The sequence below is a fragment of the Tauraco erythrolophus genome, chromosome 1 (assembly GCF_009769465.1).
Source record: "Tauraco erythrolophus isolate bTauEry1 chromosome 1, bTauEry1.pri, whole genome shotgun sequence".
Taxonomy (NCBI): domain Eukaryota; kingdom Metazoa; phylum Chordata; class Aves; order Musophagiformes; family Musophagidae; genus Tauraco; species Tauraco erythrolophus.
This window is the reverse complement of record NC_141465.1, coordinates 112,803,940-112,820,568: the sequence shown is the minus strand read 5'-3', so window position 1 is coordinate 112,820,568 and position 16,629 is coordinate 112,803,940. Positions and strand designations below refer to the sequence as shown.

The following is a 16,629-nucleotide window of genomic DNA, read 5'->3' as shown; positions in this document are numbered from 1 at the left end:
CATCTGCAAGTCTCATATCCAGTATATCCCTGTGCACACGCCTTCAAGGGCACCAGTCCTGACAATCTGTCAAGAACACTTCTTAAAATGACTCCAGTGAGTTAAACAGACAGTATGGGCAGATGCAGTGATATTCTCCAAAAGGGGAAACCTTATCACTGCAAGACTTCTGCTTTGGGAATCTGTGTGAAGGGCTATGTTTCTTTAACATACCAGGCTATATTTATCCAGACCTTTTTATTTTTTCCTAGCTAAAAAAAAAATAATCAAAAAACAACTCAGTACATTTCATTCTGAGCCTAATGCAGCCGGTCAGGACTGGGGTCTCTGCAGTCTTGGCACACAACCCTCCGTGCGTTACTCAGCAGTGTATGAAGCCGGCTGTTGGGAGGAGCTCAGCCTTGCATACCTGGCGTTTTCCCATAACTGAGTAAGAAAGATGCCCACATCACCTGGGTCTTCTCAGACACTCGAGGCTCTCAAATCACCTCAGTTAATTGCTCAGTTTACAGCAAAACTTTCCAGAAAGTGTATCCCTTGGATCTGGTAGAAATCATCCCAAAAGGGCAGTGTGTAAAGGCTTAATTTAAATTCCAGATACCAATTTTCTGGTATTACCAAAAAAACCCAAGTTGTGTTATTTCTCTTAACAGAGTTAAAAATTAGATGCAGGATAAATAAATAGAAACATTAAGCTCTGAAATCTGTATTTTTTCCGCTTTCATTTGGTAAGAGAGAACTAATTTGCTGTTTGCCACACTGGAGGGAAGGGATGCCATCCAGAGGGACCTTGACAGGCTGGAGAGGTGGGCCTGTGAGAACCTCATGAAGTTCAACAAGGCCAAGTGCAAGGTCCTGCACATGGGTCAGGGCAATCCCAAGCACAAGTACAGGCTGGGCGGAGAATAGGTTGAGAGCAGCCCGGAGGAGAAGGAGCTGGGGGTGTTGGTTGATGAGAAGCTCAACATGAGCCGGCAATGTGTGCTGGCAGCCCAGAAAGCAAACCGGATCCTGGGCTGCATCCAAAGAAGTGTGGGCAGCAGGTCAAGGGAGGTGATTCTGCCCCTCTAATCTGCTCTCGTGAGACCCCAGCTGGAATACTGCATTCAGCTCTGGGGTCCCCAACATGAGAAAAACATGGAGCTGTTGGAGGGCCACGAAGATGATCGGAGGGCTGAAGCACCTCTGCTATGAAGACAGACTGAGAGAGTTGGGGCTGTTCAGCCTGGAGAAGAGAAGGCTCCAGGGAAACTTTCTAACAGCCTTCCAGTACCTAAAAGGGGCCTACACAAAAGCTGGAGAGGGACTTTTGGCAAGGGCATGTAGTGATAGGACATGGGGTAATGGCTTTAAACTGAAAGCCTGGAGAAGAGAAGGCTCTGGGGTGATCTTATAGCAGCTTTCCAGTACCTAAAGGGGGCCTACAGGAAAGCTGGAGAGGGACTTTTTACAAGGGCTTGTAGTGATAGGACAAGGGGCAATGGATTTAAACTGAAAGAGGGCAGATTTAGGTTAGATATAAGGCAGAAATTCTTTACATTGAGGGTGGTGAGGCAGTGGGACAGGTTGCCCAGAGAAGTTGTGGATGCCCCATCCCTGGAAGTGTTCAAGGCCAGGCTGGATGAGGCTTTGAGCAACCTGGTGTAGTGGAAGGTTTCCCTGCCCATGGCAGGGGGGTTAGAACTACATGATCTTTGAGGTCCCTTCCAACTCAAACTCTTCTATGATTCTATGATTCCATGCTATTCTGTCATCTGCTATGTATCCTGCTGCTGAACTAATCTTTTCCGTGCCCTAGATTTTTATTAAATTTGCTTGCTTATGTCATGGTTTAGCCCAGCCAGCAGCTAAGCTACCACGCGGCCACTCACTCACTCATTCTCCCATGCTCCTGGTGGTGTGGAGAGGAGAAAAATGTAACAAAAGTCTTGCAGATCAAGATAAGAACGTGGAGGGAATAGCCTCCACCCATGGTCCCGGGCAAAACAGACTCTACTTGGGGACAAATCAATTTAATTCATTGTCCGTAACTTCAGAGAGGATAACGAGAAATAAAGCGAGATCTTAAAAACACCTTCCCCCACTCCTCCCTTCTTCCCTGTTCTACTTCCTCCCTTCAGTGGCGCAGGGGGACAGGGAAGGCGGGTTGCAGGTCAGTTCGTCACATGCTGTTTCTGCCACTCCTTCTTCAAGGGGGAGGGCTCCGTACACTCTTCCTCTGCTCCTATGTGGGGTCCTTTCTGACAGGAGACAGCTCTCCACAAACTTCGCCAACATGAGTCAGAGTGCTTCAGCATGGGCTTTTCCCACAAAGTCATGACTTCTTAGGGCGTAGTCACCCACTCCAGTATGGAGTCCCTTCCCACAGACTGCAGGTGTATCTCTGCTCCACCGTCAATCTCCAGCAGCATGGGAGACCCTTTCTCATGGGAGACAGTCCTCTACAAACTGTTTTGGGCACAGGCATCGCTGCTCCAGTGTGGGGCCCACCACAGGCTGCAGGTGGGTCTCTGCTCCACCATTTCTCTCATGGCTGCAGGGGGCCGCTTGCTGTATCACCACGGGCTGCAGGGGAATCTCAGCTCTGGCACACCTCCTCCTGCTCCGTCTTCACTGACCTGGTGTCTGTGTGGCCGTTTCTCTCAGATCTCAGTCCTCTCTCTGCTGCAGCCACACTGGGTCCAATGAACCTTGGCAGTCCCAGCAGGATGAACTCTGCCCAGCAGATGCCCTGGAGCAGGGCGCTTCGGAGCACTCCAAACCATGCTGCCGCAGCCACCTCCATTTGAGCAGTGGCAGCCCAGCGTGAGCAGGTGCCCATACGGGAGGCTGAGGGGGCCAGCCCCCGTCTCTCCGCTCTCTTCACTGCAGGTCCCACCCGTTTCGGGTTCCTTTGTCCCCTTCTTAAATATGGCATTTGCAGAGGTACTAGTTGGCTCGACCCTGGCCAGAGGCAGCTGCAACCAGTTTTGGAGCCAGGGAAGCTTCTCTCATCTCCTTACAGGGGCTATTCCTGTAGCCCCTGCCCTGCTATAAAAATCCCACCACATAAACCAGCACAGCTTATTAGTGGAAGATTTACTTTCTAGGACTCCTTTTAATTCCATTTGCTACTACACCACCTTTTCTCTTGAATACAATTTTTCTGAAATGTCCTTTAAAGATTCTTGGCCTTTTCTGACTTGTGGCATATTTATAGTAGCCTGATCTAGTTTTCCTAATCATTAGTGATCTTCCCAGCAGGATACGTTCCTTTGTCTTCTTCCTAATGTGATTCAGGATACATTCCAATTTAAAATACCCTTACGCTTGAACCATTATGCTGGGGTTTATTGTACTAAATCGAACTCCACTGGATTTTCCCGAGGCTTTTCTTTGTCAATGCACCTGTGAGATATCTGCTGTGAAAATCCTTGCATTTTAGTAATAACACTGTAGCATTGTTATGTAAATATGTTTTAATTTTCCTTTGGCCAGTTCATCTGTTTTGATTCCTTATGTATTCAGATTTCTTTTGAGACAGGTTGAGGAAAGGAGCTCTAGTACTTTGCAGATAATAAATTACCAGAAATAAATGTGAAAATAGGCAGGAACATCAGGCCATTAATGGTGTCGGTATGGATATGCCCACCATGCCTACAATGGTGTAAGTACAGTAATCTGCTCTGTGAATTTGGCTGTGGGAGCATATTACTATGTTTAGAGGTGGTTAAATGCAGGCATAAATAGACAAAAGTGTTTTAACAGAATTAATAAAATCATCTTGTACATGTAGCCCAGCCATAAATGGTACACAGACTGAACACAAAATGATAGAAAAATACTAATTTCTTTTTAGTCACACAGAAGTAAATAGAGCATTCTGTGCTGCCCTGTGCATGTGAGTGTGTGTACATATATTCATAGAGTTACAAGGTATTTGTAACCAGTGAGTTGTGACTCCTAAGCTTGATTTAAAAACTGAATGAGTTCATTATAAAATCCTTCCTGCTCCCCTCCCCGTCCACCCCCTTCAAAAAAAAAAAAAAAAGAGATCTGAGGAATCAATGTAATCTACTTTAATAAATGAACATGTGAAAGTGCTTGTCTGGGATAAACCTGGGAACTATACATATTTCTCTTTTTCCTTGAACAGAATGAAAATGCCCTTGTGAAAATACAGGAGTTAGGAGTCGAGCTTGCAAAGATCAGGGATGAAGTTGGTAAGTAGTACAAGCAAAGTAACAACAAATTGATTTTCTCACTTTCTCACATCTCAAAGTGATTTTCGCAGTTAGTCCCTGTGACCTGATCCTGGGGAACGAGCATACATGTGATGAAGTGTCTTCTGAAGCCCAGTGGCAAGGGGTTTTGTGGCTTTGCGGGGAACCATGATTTTACCTGTTTGTTGTGGAGATGGGTCCATCACCTCACACACTGGAGCTAGTTGTGCATCATCTTTACTGGAAAAATTGTTCATCAGAAATCCATAGCTTCCATTCTCAAACTGTACTGCCACTGCCAAGGAGAAAGCGCAGCGTGATGACAAGTGGGAACTTGGGACTGTTGTGGTGCATGCACGGTGACTGGGAATGTGTCGCGTACTTATGCACGTTTGTATGTTTTGCAGTTCAGCTACAAACTGAAGGACGCCAAGCTCAGAACTTGCTTATTAATATTTCTAAGGTCTCTTCCTGTTTGAAAGACAGCAAAAGCAATGTGTCCCATTCAGTCTGTGTATTCCCTGTGTATCTACTGTGCACCACTTTTCGTGTTTGGTTTCTGATCTAGACAGGAGAGACAGGGAGGATGTAAAAACATTGCAATCCTTGAGACAGAAGATGGGCTTTTGCGCTGGCTTCAGCCAAGAGGCTGAGTTCTTTTGGGCTTAAGTCTCCCTAGAATGGGTGTGACGTTGGGTTCACCTACCCCAGGGCAAACAAAGAGGAGTAAGGGCATCTGGAGGGCAGACCATTGGGGCAGGGACACCCTGAGTACTAGAAGGTCTTGGAACCACTGATGACTGGAGCTGTGAACAGGGGGACCTCTCAGCTTTCCCTGCATGTGGAACACCAGTTGCTGGGTCACACAGAAAGCACAGATTGTACCATGTGGCTGGAGGGTAACTTGATTTCCAAAGGGAGGCTCTGGCCAAACCGCTGTGAGGTGAGCAGAGCTGCAGATCCTCCCTGTGCTTCGTCTTCACCTTGCCTATGACAACCCACTCCAGAAAAGCTGAGCCGAGCACTTTTCTGATGCCCAACAGCTTGTGCTCTCTGATGTGCACCTCTGAAATTTTTTGGCTGATTGTCATTTTATAAAGAGCTTTATTGTCCCCATGGCCAAAGGATACTGCAGCAACAGCAAAACAGCATTTCCAGTTATTCCCTGATGCTTGCCTTCATCTATCCTCTGCATTTCCAAATCTCTCACAGAGGAGTTGTTGCCACCGGTGCATTCTTTAGGCAGGGCACATCTGCAGCTCTCCATGGAATACTGGCTTCTCATTTGAAAGCTCTGCCTCTTTCTAGTGGGTTGGGTTTGCTCATTTTCATGAGTGCTTTTGCAAGTGGCGGTGACATAGGAAGGAAAAAGAGGTACAGTGCTGCAGACAGAGTTCTGCTTCCATTTACATCATGTTTGTATGGTTGAAGTGAATACAAATTACTGGTGGTTTTGCTGGAGAACTTTGTCAGGGATATAACTGATTGCCTGTTTGGGGGTCACAGAGTAGCATGTTCAGTAACAGGAGATCACTGCACTGCCTGCTCTTGCCATTGCTCATGTGCACGCAGAAGTAGATACCTCCTCTGTGCAAAACTGAGTCCTGATGGAGTAGATGGAGGCAGTTTTGGTAAGAACCCCACATACTTCAGAAAAGCAGTCTAAGGTCTCAGCTGAGCGTACTGCTTCAGAAGGGAGATTAGCCAAGACGTGTATGTGCTTTCTTTCTCAGAGATGGTAAAGATGGTGTGAAATAGTCCTTTCCTCAGTGGGCATGTGGGCATGTGTACTGGAGAGGAGCCATTACAGGCCATCTCTTCCTGAGCAAGCCACCACTCTGGGAGACACAGAGATGCTAACAGAGGCTGTTTAGGAGCAACAGGAGTGGCTGGTGATCTGTCCTGCTTGTTGGAGATAATCCTTTCTGTACAGCTCTGAGACTCAACATGCCCAGGTAGAAAGATTCCCAGTAGGGATGGACAAAAGGATGAACATGTGCAGCTATTGCACTCCAGCAGGATGTGAAAAAATTCGTCAGCAGTACGAATCTTGGTATGTATCCATACATTTGGAAGGTGAATGTTAATGTTTTTTAGCGTAAGTCAAAGATTGCTGGACAGTCTATTTTCCTTTGGAAGAAAATGACAACATTTAATTTTTTGAAACAACCAGTGTTTTAAATCTGTGGACAAGGTAAAATGGCAAATGCCATGTGCATGAGAATGGTTCTTGTCATGCAGTTCTTTGCTGTCTCTAAAGCAATGCAAGCCAGGGCTGTGGCTGCTACTGCAGACATGCAGCCCACCTGTGCGGTAGAAGCGTTATTTTGGTCTCACCACCAGATGAACCTGTATGTTTACAATATTGTACATATTCTGCCAAGCTTTATGCAAATAAAGAATGAAACAGTCATTTATTTGACAACAGCAATCATAGGTGATTCTATGAAGAAATTTAGGGAAAATCTAGAGAGCATGTTATTTTGACTATAACCAAGTTGTAGTTCTGATTTGTCTCAGTCACTTTGATTAGTAGTGTCTCATTAATTTAAAATTAACCAGTCCACTTAAACAGCATGAGTGTTGGTCAGAAATTCCTCATTTCTCATGTGTAAATTCATCATGTCAGACTCACTGATGCAAATGTCTGGATGAATCAGTAAAACAAGGCTGGACTAGCCAGGGTTGATACAGGCAGTGTGTCAACATTTAGTTGTTTAGGCAATAGCTCTAACTCAGAATTATGATTTAGGTGCCGAATGTTCTTGGTTTTGAAAGCACACAGTCTTTGTTAGCTTCAACAGAAACTGCAGGATTCTGCTATACAAAGCAATGAAACTCCGAGATATAATCCACTGTTCAGAAAAGTCAGAATATGTTTTTAAGAAAATATCTTTTGGTAAATTAAACCACTGCTGAAGCAATAGCAGTGATGGAGCGGGTATAAAACAGTCTAGGGAAACCTGCACCCTTCTGGAGCCAGGCAAAATATTTAGGTTCTGATAACACCATCCACCTTTACCCCCAGCACTGCTGTGAAGTATCACACCTCGTCTGAAACCAGCACGCAGTGAAATAGGAAAGTGCTTCTTCCTTCCCAGCCCTGAGGAGGAATGTGGCCTCTATAAACACTGAGACACTTGTTATTTTATGCAATAAGATTTGCTCATGTATTGTGCTGGAAATACCAACGCTAGAAAAACATGACAAGCAATGATTCAAGACACCCTTCTGTATAAATTATAAATATAAGCGCTTTTCAGCTGCAACACTGAGACTCCTGGAATAAAGGAGGTTTTGAATACCGGCTGTTTCCCTTCAAACTAATGGAAATTAAGTGTCAACATTACCTGCTCCTTTACTGTCAGACAAATGACATGTGAAGTGAGTTGAGAGGAGGTATGGAGATGCATAAAAACCTAGATGAATGGAAGACGATCAGATGTCAAGTTTAAAATCTGTTTTATCTGTGTTCACAAGAGTTTGAAATCCAAAGCCTATGTGCCCCCTCCTCCTGGATATGCCTCCCAGTCAGAGGACCCTTAACCTGAGTGAGGTGGCTGTGATTTGTCTGTGAATCTGTGGCTGCGGGTCAGGAAGAAGAGCAGAGTCTGCATGGTGAAGAGCTCATTTCTCATGTCAGAAGTAGACAGTCCCTGTGCAAGGCCACATGACTCCAGCCCCCTGCTTCCCATGGGAGTTACCCCCCTGAATGCAAAGTGCCAGGGCTGGGGAGGCTGGGCTGTGGTTCAGGCTGGGTTTGTGTGAGAGGCTCAGTCCATCTGCGCTTCCCTCACCTTCCCAGCACGACCTGAAATGAGTTTTGCTCATCTGTTGGGCACTGTAAGAGCCACTTGATGCTCAGGGAGTAGGGAAGCAATGGCAGCTGCTCTCATTTAACCCAGCACGCTGTCATCCAGGAAATGCCATGTAATGTCAGAGTCATTTCAAGTCTGTAAGCAGCAATTGAAATACCTACAGAGAAGGAAAAAGAGAACCAGGGTGTAACTCTTCTCAATAGCAGCTGATAGCAGTTGAGCTCTGTTTGCCTTGTTCCATGTCAGCAATACATTATATAACTTTTTTAGTGATTATTATATTTTTTTCTACAAGAGGAGCTCACTTCTACATTATGCATACCCTAATGTCTGAAAGAAAAATTCACTGTTTTCCAGCACCATTAGTGGGTCTTCTGTTCAGGCATCTGCTGTTAGTGCCTGCTGGAGGTGATCCAGCCTGGTTCATCAGAACCACCTGCTGAAGCTGCAGCTGGTTGAACGCTGCCTTCAGCAAGGCAGGCTCTCCCATGCTGGTTCCTGCTCCCCAGCTGGGTAAGGGAGTCGCAGACCCTGTATTCGGCTGTGTGGCTGTTGTCTTCTGCTGCTCCTGTCCCAGTAGAGCCAGGCCCAAAGGTCCATCCCCTGTCCAGGTATAGATTCAATCTTTCCTCATCATTTCAGTCCTTGGCCTCATTTGTCTCGGTCTGGGAGACTCTGTTAGGGATCATTCCTTCTTATTAGAGGTATTTGATATTCAGTATAGGACAAATTTCCTGGGCAATGGCCTCGTTTCCTTCCTCCAGTGGCACTTTTGGATGTGGGGGGAATGTGCCATAGAGACACTCTTTCCCTGCTTTCCTCTTTCCTCCATTTTGCACCTACATCAGGATTTGATTTGCAAGATGCAAAAAATTTTGTGTTTCAGGTTGCAGAAAGTGTTTCAGATTAACTTTCTTTTCGCTAGAGCATGTAATTTCATTGCCCAGCCCTCCCTGTGTGCTGGATAATCTCATTAGAGAGGCTGGAGAGAGATGGGGTTTATTACAGCTCCAATTTAAAGCTTGAGTAAGTTTGAATTCTACTGAACGTAGAGCTGCAAGCATTACCCCTTGTTCTCCAGCTCTAGAATCGCTTTGCATGCTGAAGCAAATAAAAAATAAAAAATAAAGAAGGAAGAGAGAGAGTTTAGAGCTATAATCCAAACTGCCAGAAGACAAGGCATTTCAGCTAATGACCATATAAATTGCACTGTTTCGTTTTGGGTATAAGGCAGGTGGGAAAGCTTTCTATGTGCCACTTCTGTGGTGCTAAGCTCACTGGTTGAGGCTTACTTTCTCTCTATCTGTAAGGAGCAGAGAGCTTGAAAGGAACATAGAATCCCTCTTAGTGCTCCAGAAAACATCAGGATCAGAACAGGACCCCAGTAGTGATATCTGTCTGAACATACTGAGCAAGTCTGAATATTGTTGTCAGTAAGCGTGAAAGCAGAGCTCTGAACAGGGTGAAAAATAGTTATGTGGGAAAGGGGATGGCTAGTTTGGGGTGCACAAACTACCTTGCATGGATGCATCTGACATGAGCTGTGGTCACAGCTGTAGGTAACTTTGACAAATTGTTGCTACCCTGAAGAAAAAGGAGCACAGTCTGATACCATAGTAGAAAAAGACAGGAAAGCACAGATTTTTTTGCCACAGGCATTGAGCAAATAAAAGATTGGAATCATAGGATAAATATGTTTTTGAAACATTCAGAAGTTGTCTACCCAGAGAGACAGCTGCTTCCAGTTCACTAATTTACAATGTCATACTGGTCTGTGCATGGCACGTGCGTTTTGAAAGGCAAAGGAAGAATGGTGGCTAATACAGATGGTATATTCAAAAGGTGATCATTTTTCTAAACCAGCTGTGGGTCTAAATCAGAAAGAAGGTCTAGCAGTGCCATTAAAAACATATCTCTTCCCTTGTATTGTTCTGAATGTTATGGTCATGATTATTTTAATACCTTCTTACCTGTTAGATCTTTGCAAGTGAGCAGACTTGTTCTCTAAATGTAGTCTGGCTGACCTTGTCCAACTTGCATCAGGTCTTCAATATCTGGATTGATTGCAACCATTCTTTAGCAAAGCAAAAGGCCGAGGATACAGTGTCCGTGACACTGCTGTCCTGGGACCCAGGGAACAATATAGATGAGGAAGTAAATGGGGATATAGACTGAATATCCTTGACTTGATGGAACTGTTGGAATTGCACCTCCTGACACTAGTTGTAGACATGCTTGTGAATTCAAAGATATAGTCACTAGGTTAGTTCATAAGAGTAAAATGTTCACATTTTCTGATTGCCTTCAGTATCAGCCTTTCGTTTGCACTCTCTGATTCTATGAAACACGTAAGAGAGTGGTTTGAATATAAAAATATTTAAAGCAAGCAGGTATTAGTGGATGTAAGAGGTCCTTGATGGAGCTGGTGAGAAAGACAGGTTTATGAGGTGAGCAGCTTCTAACAGCTGGAAAAGATGCATCTCCTTCTCTTGGTCAAGTGGTAAATCACACCCACTGCATAGCATGTGCACAGGATGCACCTCAAGCACGCAGGCAGCTTCTGCCTTCCTGGCCTGCCACTGGTAGTGGGGACTTAGCCAAGACTGTGGCTTGAGAGAAGGCAGTTAGACAAATCTTGTAGCCCAGTTGCAAGGCTTTGAGTCAAGTGATTGTCTCACATGCTGTTTCTTATATCTAAGGCAAAGTAAAAGCCCTAAAGCTTTGATTTGTGGATCCAAGACTGTGCTGGCCAGGAAGAGTCATCCAGTCACCCTGCAAGTCTACGGAATTCCATGCTTTTTAAAATTATTATTATTATCATCATTATTATTATATGTCATCAGATCACAGTTTTGCATGGACTTTTGCATACTGTGCCAGTGCCTCCATTTCAACAAATGCATGTGTGTATGTGTGTGTGTGTGAGAGCAGGACAGAGAGAGAAGCGACAGCGAGAGCTTGTTGATGGCTGAGATTCATGGGAGGTGCAGAGTTGGTGAGAACCTCTGTGCTTAGTGCTGTACAGACAGATCCGATGCCACTGTTTGCTCCTGACGAGTTCAGAGCCTGACTGTATGGTCTTTTCTCTACAGCCCTCAACACAGCGAGACAGAAGAAACTAGAGAGCGAGAAGGAGGAGCTGGAGAAGCGCTTTGAGGAGGAGGTGAAGCAGCTTCGCGGGCAGAAGCAGGAGGAGCTGCAGGCGCTGGAGCAGCAGCTGCAGGAGGTGTACAACGCCGAGAGGGAGACCCTGCAGGAGCAGCACAGCCTGCAGCTGGAGCAAGTCAAGTTGCAGCATCAGGATCAGGTCAGTCTCCACCTGTTCCTTTTGAAGAGTAGACCAGTCCAGTACTGAGTGGGTTCAGGTAATGAAATATGTTGAACACTCCAACATGAAGACACTGGTAATGAACTGATGACTGGAAAAATATATTCCTGTCTATCCTTACTGCTTTTCCTCCCTATTATTCCTATTGATATTTATACATAGTAGTACATTACATTGCCATATCTTGTCTTCACATGCTTCCAGATGTTTTACAACACAAATATTAAGATTAGCTCTGCTCTCCATAATACTTGCTCCCCAGCCCACCTATTATAGTCAATGAATATGAAACTGAGGGTTCAATAAGCATCTGCTCGACACAGGTAAGGCCAGCAGAGCCCTGCCCATCGTTATTTGCGACGCTAGTTAAAGGGCAGTACAGTGAAGCAACAGTGCTCATGCAGCACGTAGCCTAAACATCAAGCAGGTGATACACACCAGGTTCCCTGATCTCTGCTCCACTGTTCAATCTAATCTCTGAGATTGTACGTCTCCAAGTGTTTCTCCTTACTTCACTTTCTGTTTGTAGGCAGGAATACTTTCACATGCAGCTACTTTAGTCTTATTTTTAACAGCTGGAGTGAACAAACACTGTAACTCCCTCATGTGCACCTTTCACATGGTGTGAGAACATCCTGCTCTGAATTATGGCAATAATGCCTTTACCTGGTCTTTCCTCATTTTGCATTCAGAGAGCAGCAGATGATACAGTTCTGTTTTTTCCAGCTGCAGCTCTCACCCATTGCCCAGCACTACAGTTCGTGAGGACTTTTCTCATGTGAGTACCTGATGCACTCAGGTGCCATCAGGCTTTGACATGCCGCAGCCCCCGCTGCCATGGATATGCCACCCAGGCATGTGATGCTGTGAAAGGGCCAGTCATCTGCAAAACGTGAACCCAGACAACAGATCCCCTGTTTGCCAGCATCGTTCTCTCCAACCTGGGGATTTTGCCAATGCCCAGGGCAACTGAAAGTGGTAGAGGGTGAATTTTTCCGTCTCTGAGGCAATGTAAATTGGCAGCAACAGTGCAGTGCAGATGTGGTCTGTGAAATGGATGGATGGCTGTGCTGTGTTGGCGCTCTCCTCTCCTGTGAGCTCAGTGCAGGTTAACCCCTTTCCCTGGCTCCTGGAGGTGCTTCAGCTGTAGCCGCATAGAATCATAGAATGGTTAGGGTTGGAAGGGACCTCAAAGATCATCTAGTTCCAATCCCCCTGCCATGGCCAAGGACACCCTCCACTACACCAGGTTGCTCAAAGCCTCATCCAACCTGGCCTTGAACATTTCCAGGGATGGGGCATCCACAACTTCTCTGGGCAACCTGTTCCACTGCCTCACCACTCTCAATGTAAAAAATTTCTTCCTTATATTTAATCTAATCTAAATCTATCCTCTTTCACTTTAAATCCATTGCCCCTTGTCCTATCACTATACACCCTTGTATAAAGTCCCTCTCCAGCTTTCCTGTAGGTCCCCTTTAGGTACCAGAAGGCTGCTAGAAGATCACCCTGGAGCCTTCTCTTCTCCAGGCTGAACAGCCCCAACTCTCTCAGCCTGTCTTCATAGCAGAGGTGCTCCAGCCCTCGGATCATCTTTGTGGCCCTCCTCTGGACTCACTCCAGCAGCTCCATGTCCTTCTTGTGTTGGGGACCCCAGAGCTGAAGGCAGTACTGCAGGTGGGGTCTCAAGAGAGCAGAGTAGAGGGGCAGAATCGCCTCCCTCAACCTGCTGGCCACACTTCTTTTTCCTGTTAGTGCATTGATTTTCAAAGATGCATTAGAAGGTACTGTCAAATGCATCTTTATGTTCAAAACAGATTCTTCAAAATCTTTCTCTGTAAATGCTTAGACGCTGTGCTGAGCCATGTCTTTGATTCTCATTTCAATAGGTGGTGGTGGTGCTGTTGTTGTTGTTATTCTTATTTCAGAATATTATTATTGCAGTTATTATTTGGATTAAGGTCCCTTCCAATCCAAACCATTCTATAACTCTTTAATGATACAAGATGATTTTCTTGTAATGCCTCTCAAATTTTCAGCTTTGCTTTTTGATATGAAGGAGGAGTTGTGTTCCCAACAGCCTTGGCTTTTTTTCCTTTCACTGTGTCAGTATGTCAGTTTGCCTAGTAGAAGACATTGCCTCTAAGTGCAAGCCTTGCCTCTCCTAGATCACCAGGCATTAGCATTTTTGAAGGAGTTTGTTCCGCGAGTTAATTTTGTGCTGAGATAGTTTATGGCTTATCTCTGCTACTCTTTGAGGTGTTTCTGCAAGCTCCCGGGACAAGAATAGGTGGTGTTTTTTTCCCCAAGTTGATCAGTGCAAGAAAGGGTGACATAGGTCACCACAGGATTTGACTAGAAGTGTACTTACTTTTCTCATGTTTTCATCTGTTGTGATTCTATTCATCACCACAGGGAAGCAATGGAAACACATCTTTCCTTCTATGGGGCAAATAGTTCTTTCTCCTCCAGCCCTTTGGTTTGCTCCAGAGCTCTTTGTTCCCTGAATTACTGAAGATAACATAAACATTTCTCTCCATGGCTTTGAAAGTTCTGTTCTGATACTGGTATCTCAGAGTTTAAGCCCATCTTTTCAACCCACGGTTCTATTAGCATCTTGTGATGAGTTTTAGCAGGTTTTCCCTTTGAATTCCTTACTGTGCCATACACCCATCCTGTGTTGAGCACTCTTGGATCAGAGGAGGCTAACAGGCCAGGTCAGAACAATGCTCACTTACAATGTTTCTTGGCCAAGGAAAAACAGAACTTTGTTGGTCTAGGAATCAAGGTGCATGAGGAATAAGGATCCCTAGCAGCTGCTGACCTAGGTGATCTTTGAATACTAACCAGCTTTCTTGGGCCCCTCTTCCCGCGCAGGCTTTCTCCCATGGTACTCTACCAAGCAGATCCCTGAAGAGGCCGAAGTCTGCTCTCCTGAAATCCAGGGTAGTGAGCTTGCTGAGTACTCTCCTTGCTGCCCTAAGGATCTTGAACTCCATCATTTCATGGTCGCTACAGTCAAGGCTGCCCTTGAGTTTCATTTTCCCCATCAGGCCCTCCTTGTTGGTGAGAACAAGGTCCAGCAAAGCACCTCTCCTCATTGGTTCCTCTGTCACTTGGAGAAGGGAGTTATCATCAATGTGTTCCAGGAACCTCCTGGATTGCTTCTGCCCTGCTGTGTTGTCCCTCCAAGAGATATTGGGGTGGTTGAAGTCCTCTATGAGGACTAGTGCTCATGAATGTGAGATGACTCCTATCTGTAGACTGTGTTGGTGTAGTCACCATTCAGTTTAGTATCAAACAGCTATTGTTTCTTTGGATACACAGTTGTCAAGTCTTTGGAGGCTCAGCTGTCTCTGAGGAGGTGAGGCAGCTCCTTCGGCATAGTAGAACATGAGAGCCTGACTCCTCACAAACCGGTTATGTGTGCCAGTGCATCCCAATATTTCTCATTTCTCCTTGCAGCTAAGGGCGAAATTGCAAAGTGAAGGCTGCGATCCTGGCTTGCCACTTTCTCACTTGAGCTGCTCAGCTAAGTCTGTTTTGTCCAATAATTTACTTAACTTCTCCCACTAGAGCCTCCTCTTGATTTTACTTTATTCAGCCTTAAAAATCCCACCTGAACTGCTTTTTGTAGCCAGAAATAACGATGACATGAGTTAAGTGAGTAGATCAAGCCTATAGAGTAAGTTAGTGGTGAAGCTGGAATTAGTATCCACGAGTCTGATTCTCAGTGCCAAGTACACTATCATCTGCTGTGAAAAATTGCATACAGAAGGTCACACTGGAAGATTAAAAGGAGTCATTTGGGATGTGGATTGAAACATAAAGAAGATAGAAAAATCCCTGGAAACTATTTGGAACATATTTAATTGGCTTTATAGATAAATAACCTGCTAAGGATTGTGGCATCAAAAGGAAACCCCTCCACTTTCTGAAGGCATTGGAGATGAGCATAATCATTCCTATGGAGTGCTGCTCAGCTGAGGAATAATTAGAGGAAGAATAAAGACTTAAGCAAGGGTGAGGTAAAGAACATGATAATGCTCATGAGGTTTCAACAAGCAGACATCATGTACAAGAACCTTGTGCTCTGGGAAAAGTCAAGTGATAGTCCCTATCCCATTAGTAGCCCATTGAGTCATCCAACTCCCCTTTCCCTGCTCTTTTACGAAATATGTCAGCAAGCTGAATCCCCACTGTTTTGCAAACAGTTCTTCACCACTGAGTTATCTCCCACATTATTACAAAAACGAGTTTGGATAATTTTAAATTCCATGTTAACTGCCCATCTTTCAACCTAAGAGCATGCCTTCTCCAATGTGGTTGGAAATTTTGCTTCTGTTGGGTAATATAACACATATGTTTGACAGTTAAATGCAGTGAAGTAACATTTATTTCAGCCAAGACGTGCTCAGCTGCAGTATCTTTCTACGATCATTTAACATAACAGTGAGCAAAAAAGCTGTTTGAAGTCAAGTCGCTCTGCCATGAACAGCTGTTTCATTGCAAAAGTAAAATAGTTTGATCCTCTGCATTGAAAGATATCACATATAATAGGGTTAGGGAATAAGATCACTGTGATGATAAAACACAGAAAAGCAAATGGATGCATTGCATTTGGAAAGTGCTCTGGACCACTGACTTAACCTTGAACACCACTTCTCACTGTGTTTTGTTTAATGATGCATATCAAAACGCCATCATTGGGGATCTCGCTTTGCCTTTACTAAAGTCTAGTAACAAACAATGTACTAAGGAGTCCCAAACCCATCAGGCGCACAGGAACACAGGCTGCCCACATCCCTTTTCCGACTGCATCCCGTGCTCCTGTGATGGCTATTTGCAGCGTGGTGTGTGATGCAGTTTGCTGGGCAGTCTGCAGCAGCAGGACTGCTTTCTGGCCTCAGTATGAGAGCAGGAAAAGTTTTGTGGCTTCACTGTCATCCTGGTTACTTCCACACCAGCCTGAAAACTCTTATGTCTGCACTGAAAAATGTCCTGTCGTATCTTTCATTGGTTTACTGGATGTGGGCTCAAAATAGATGATTCAAGAGGACGTAGGAATTCAGGTATTTATGACTTTGTAGGATATTCTTTTTCAAGTAAAAGTGTGATAGATTGCAATTCATTTTACATACCCACTGATAATAATTTCAATGTTTCTCTAGAAATAAATATTTCACAACTTTGAATAATTCATAGGCACTTTCCATAGAAGTTAATTCAAGACTTTATAATAAAAAACGTTGCAGCAAAGTGCTTTTAAGACAAAAGCCAG

The 16,629-nt window shown here is 44.8% G+C and overlaps 1 protein-coding gene across 1 annotated transcript in view; it reads left to right on the top strand.

Annotated features, from left to right (window-relative positions):
* The window catches only part of MTUS2 (microtubule associated scaffold protein 2), a 210,170-nt gene that overhangs the window by 179,928 nt on the left and 13,613 nt on the right, over window positions 1-16,629 (top strand). The window contains exons 7-8 of the mRNA XM_086613052.1: window positions 4,136-4,202; window positions 11,113-11,327. Of these exons, the coding sequence (XP_086469178.1) occupies window positions 4,136-4,202; window positions 11,113-11,327 (282 nt within the window). The remainder of the gene's footprint in view (window positions 1-4,135; window positions 4,203-11,112; window positions 11,328-16,629) is intronic.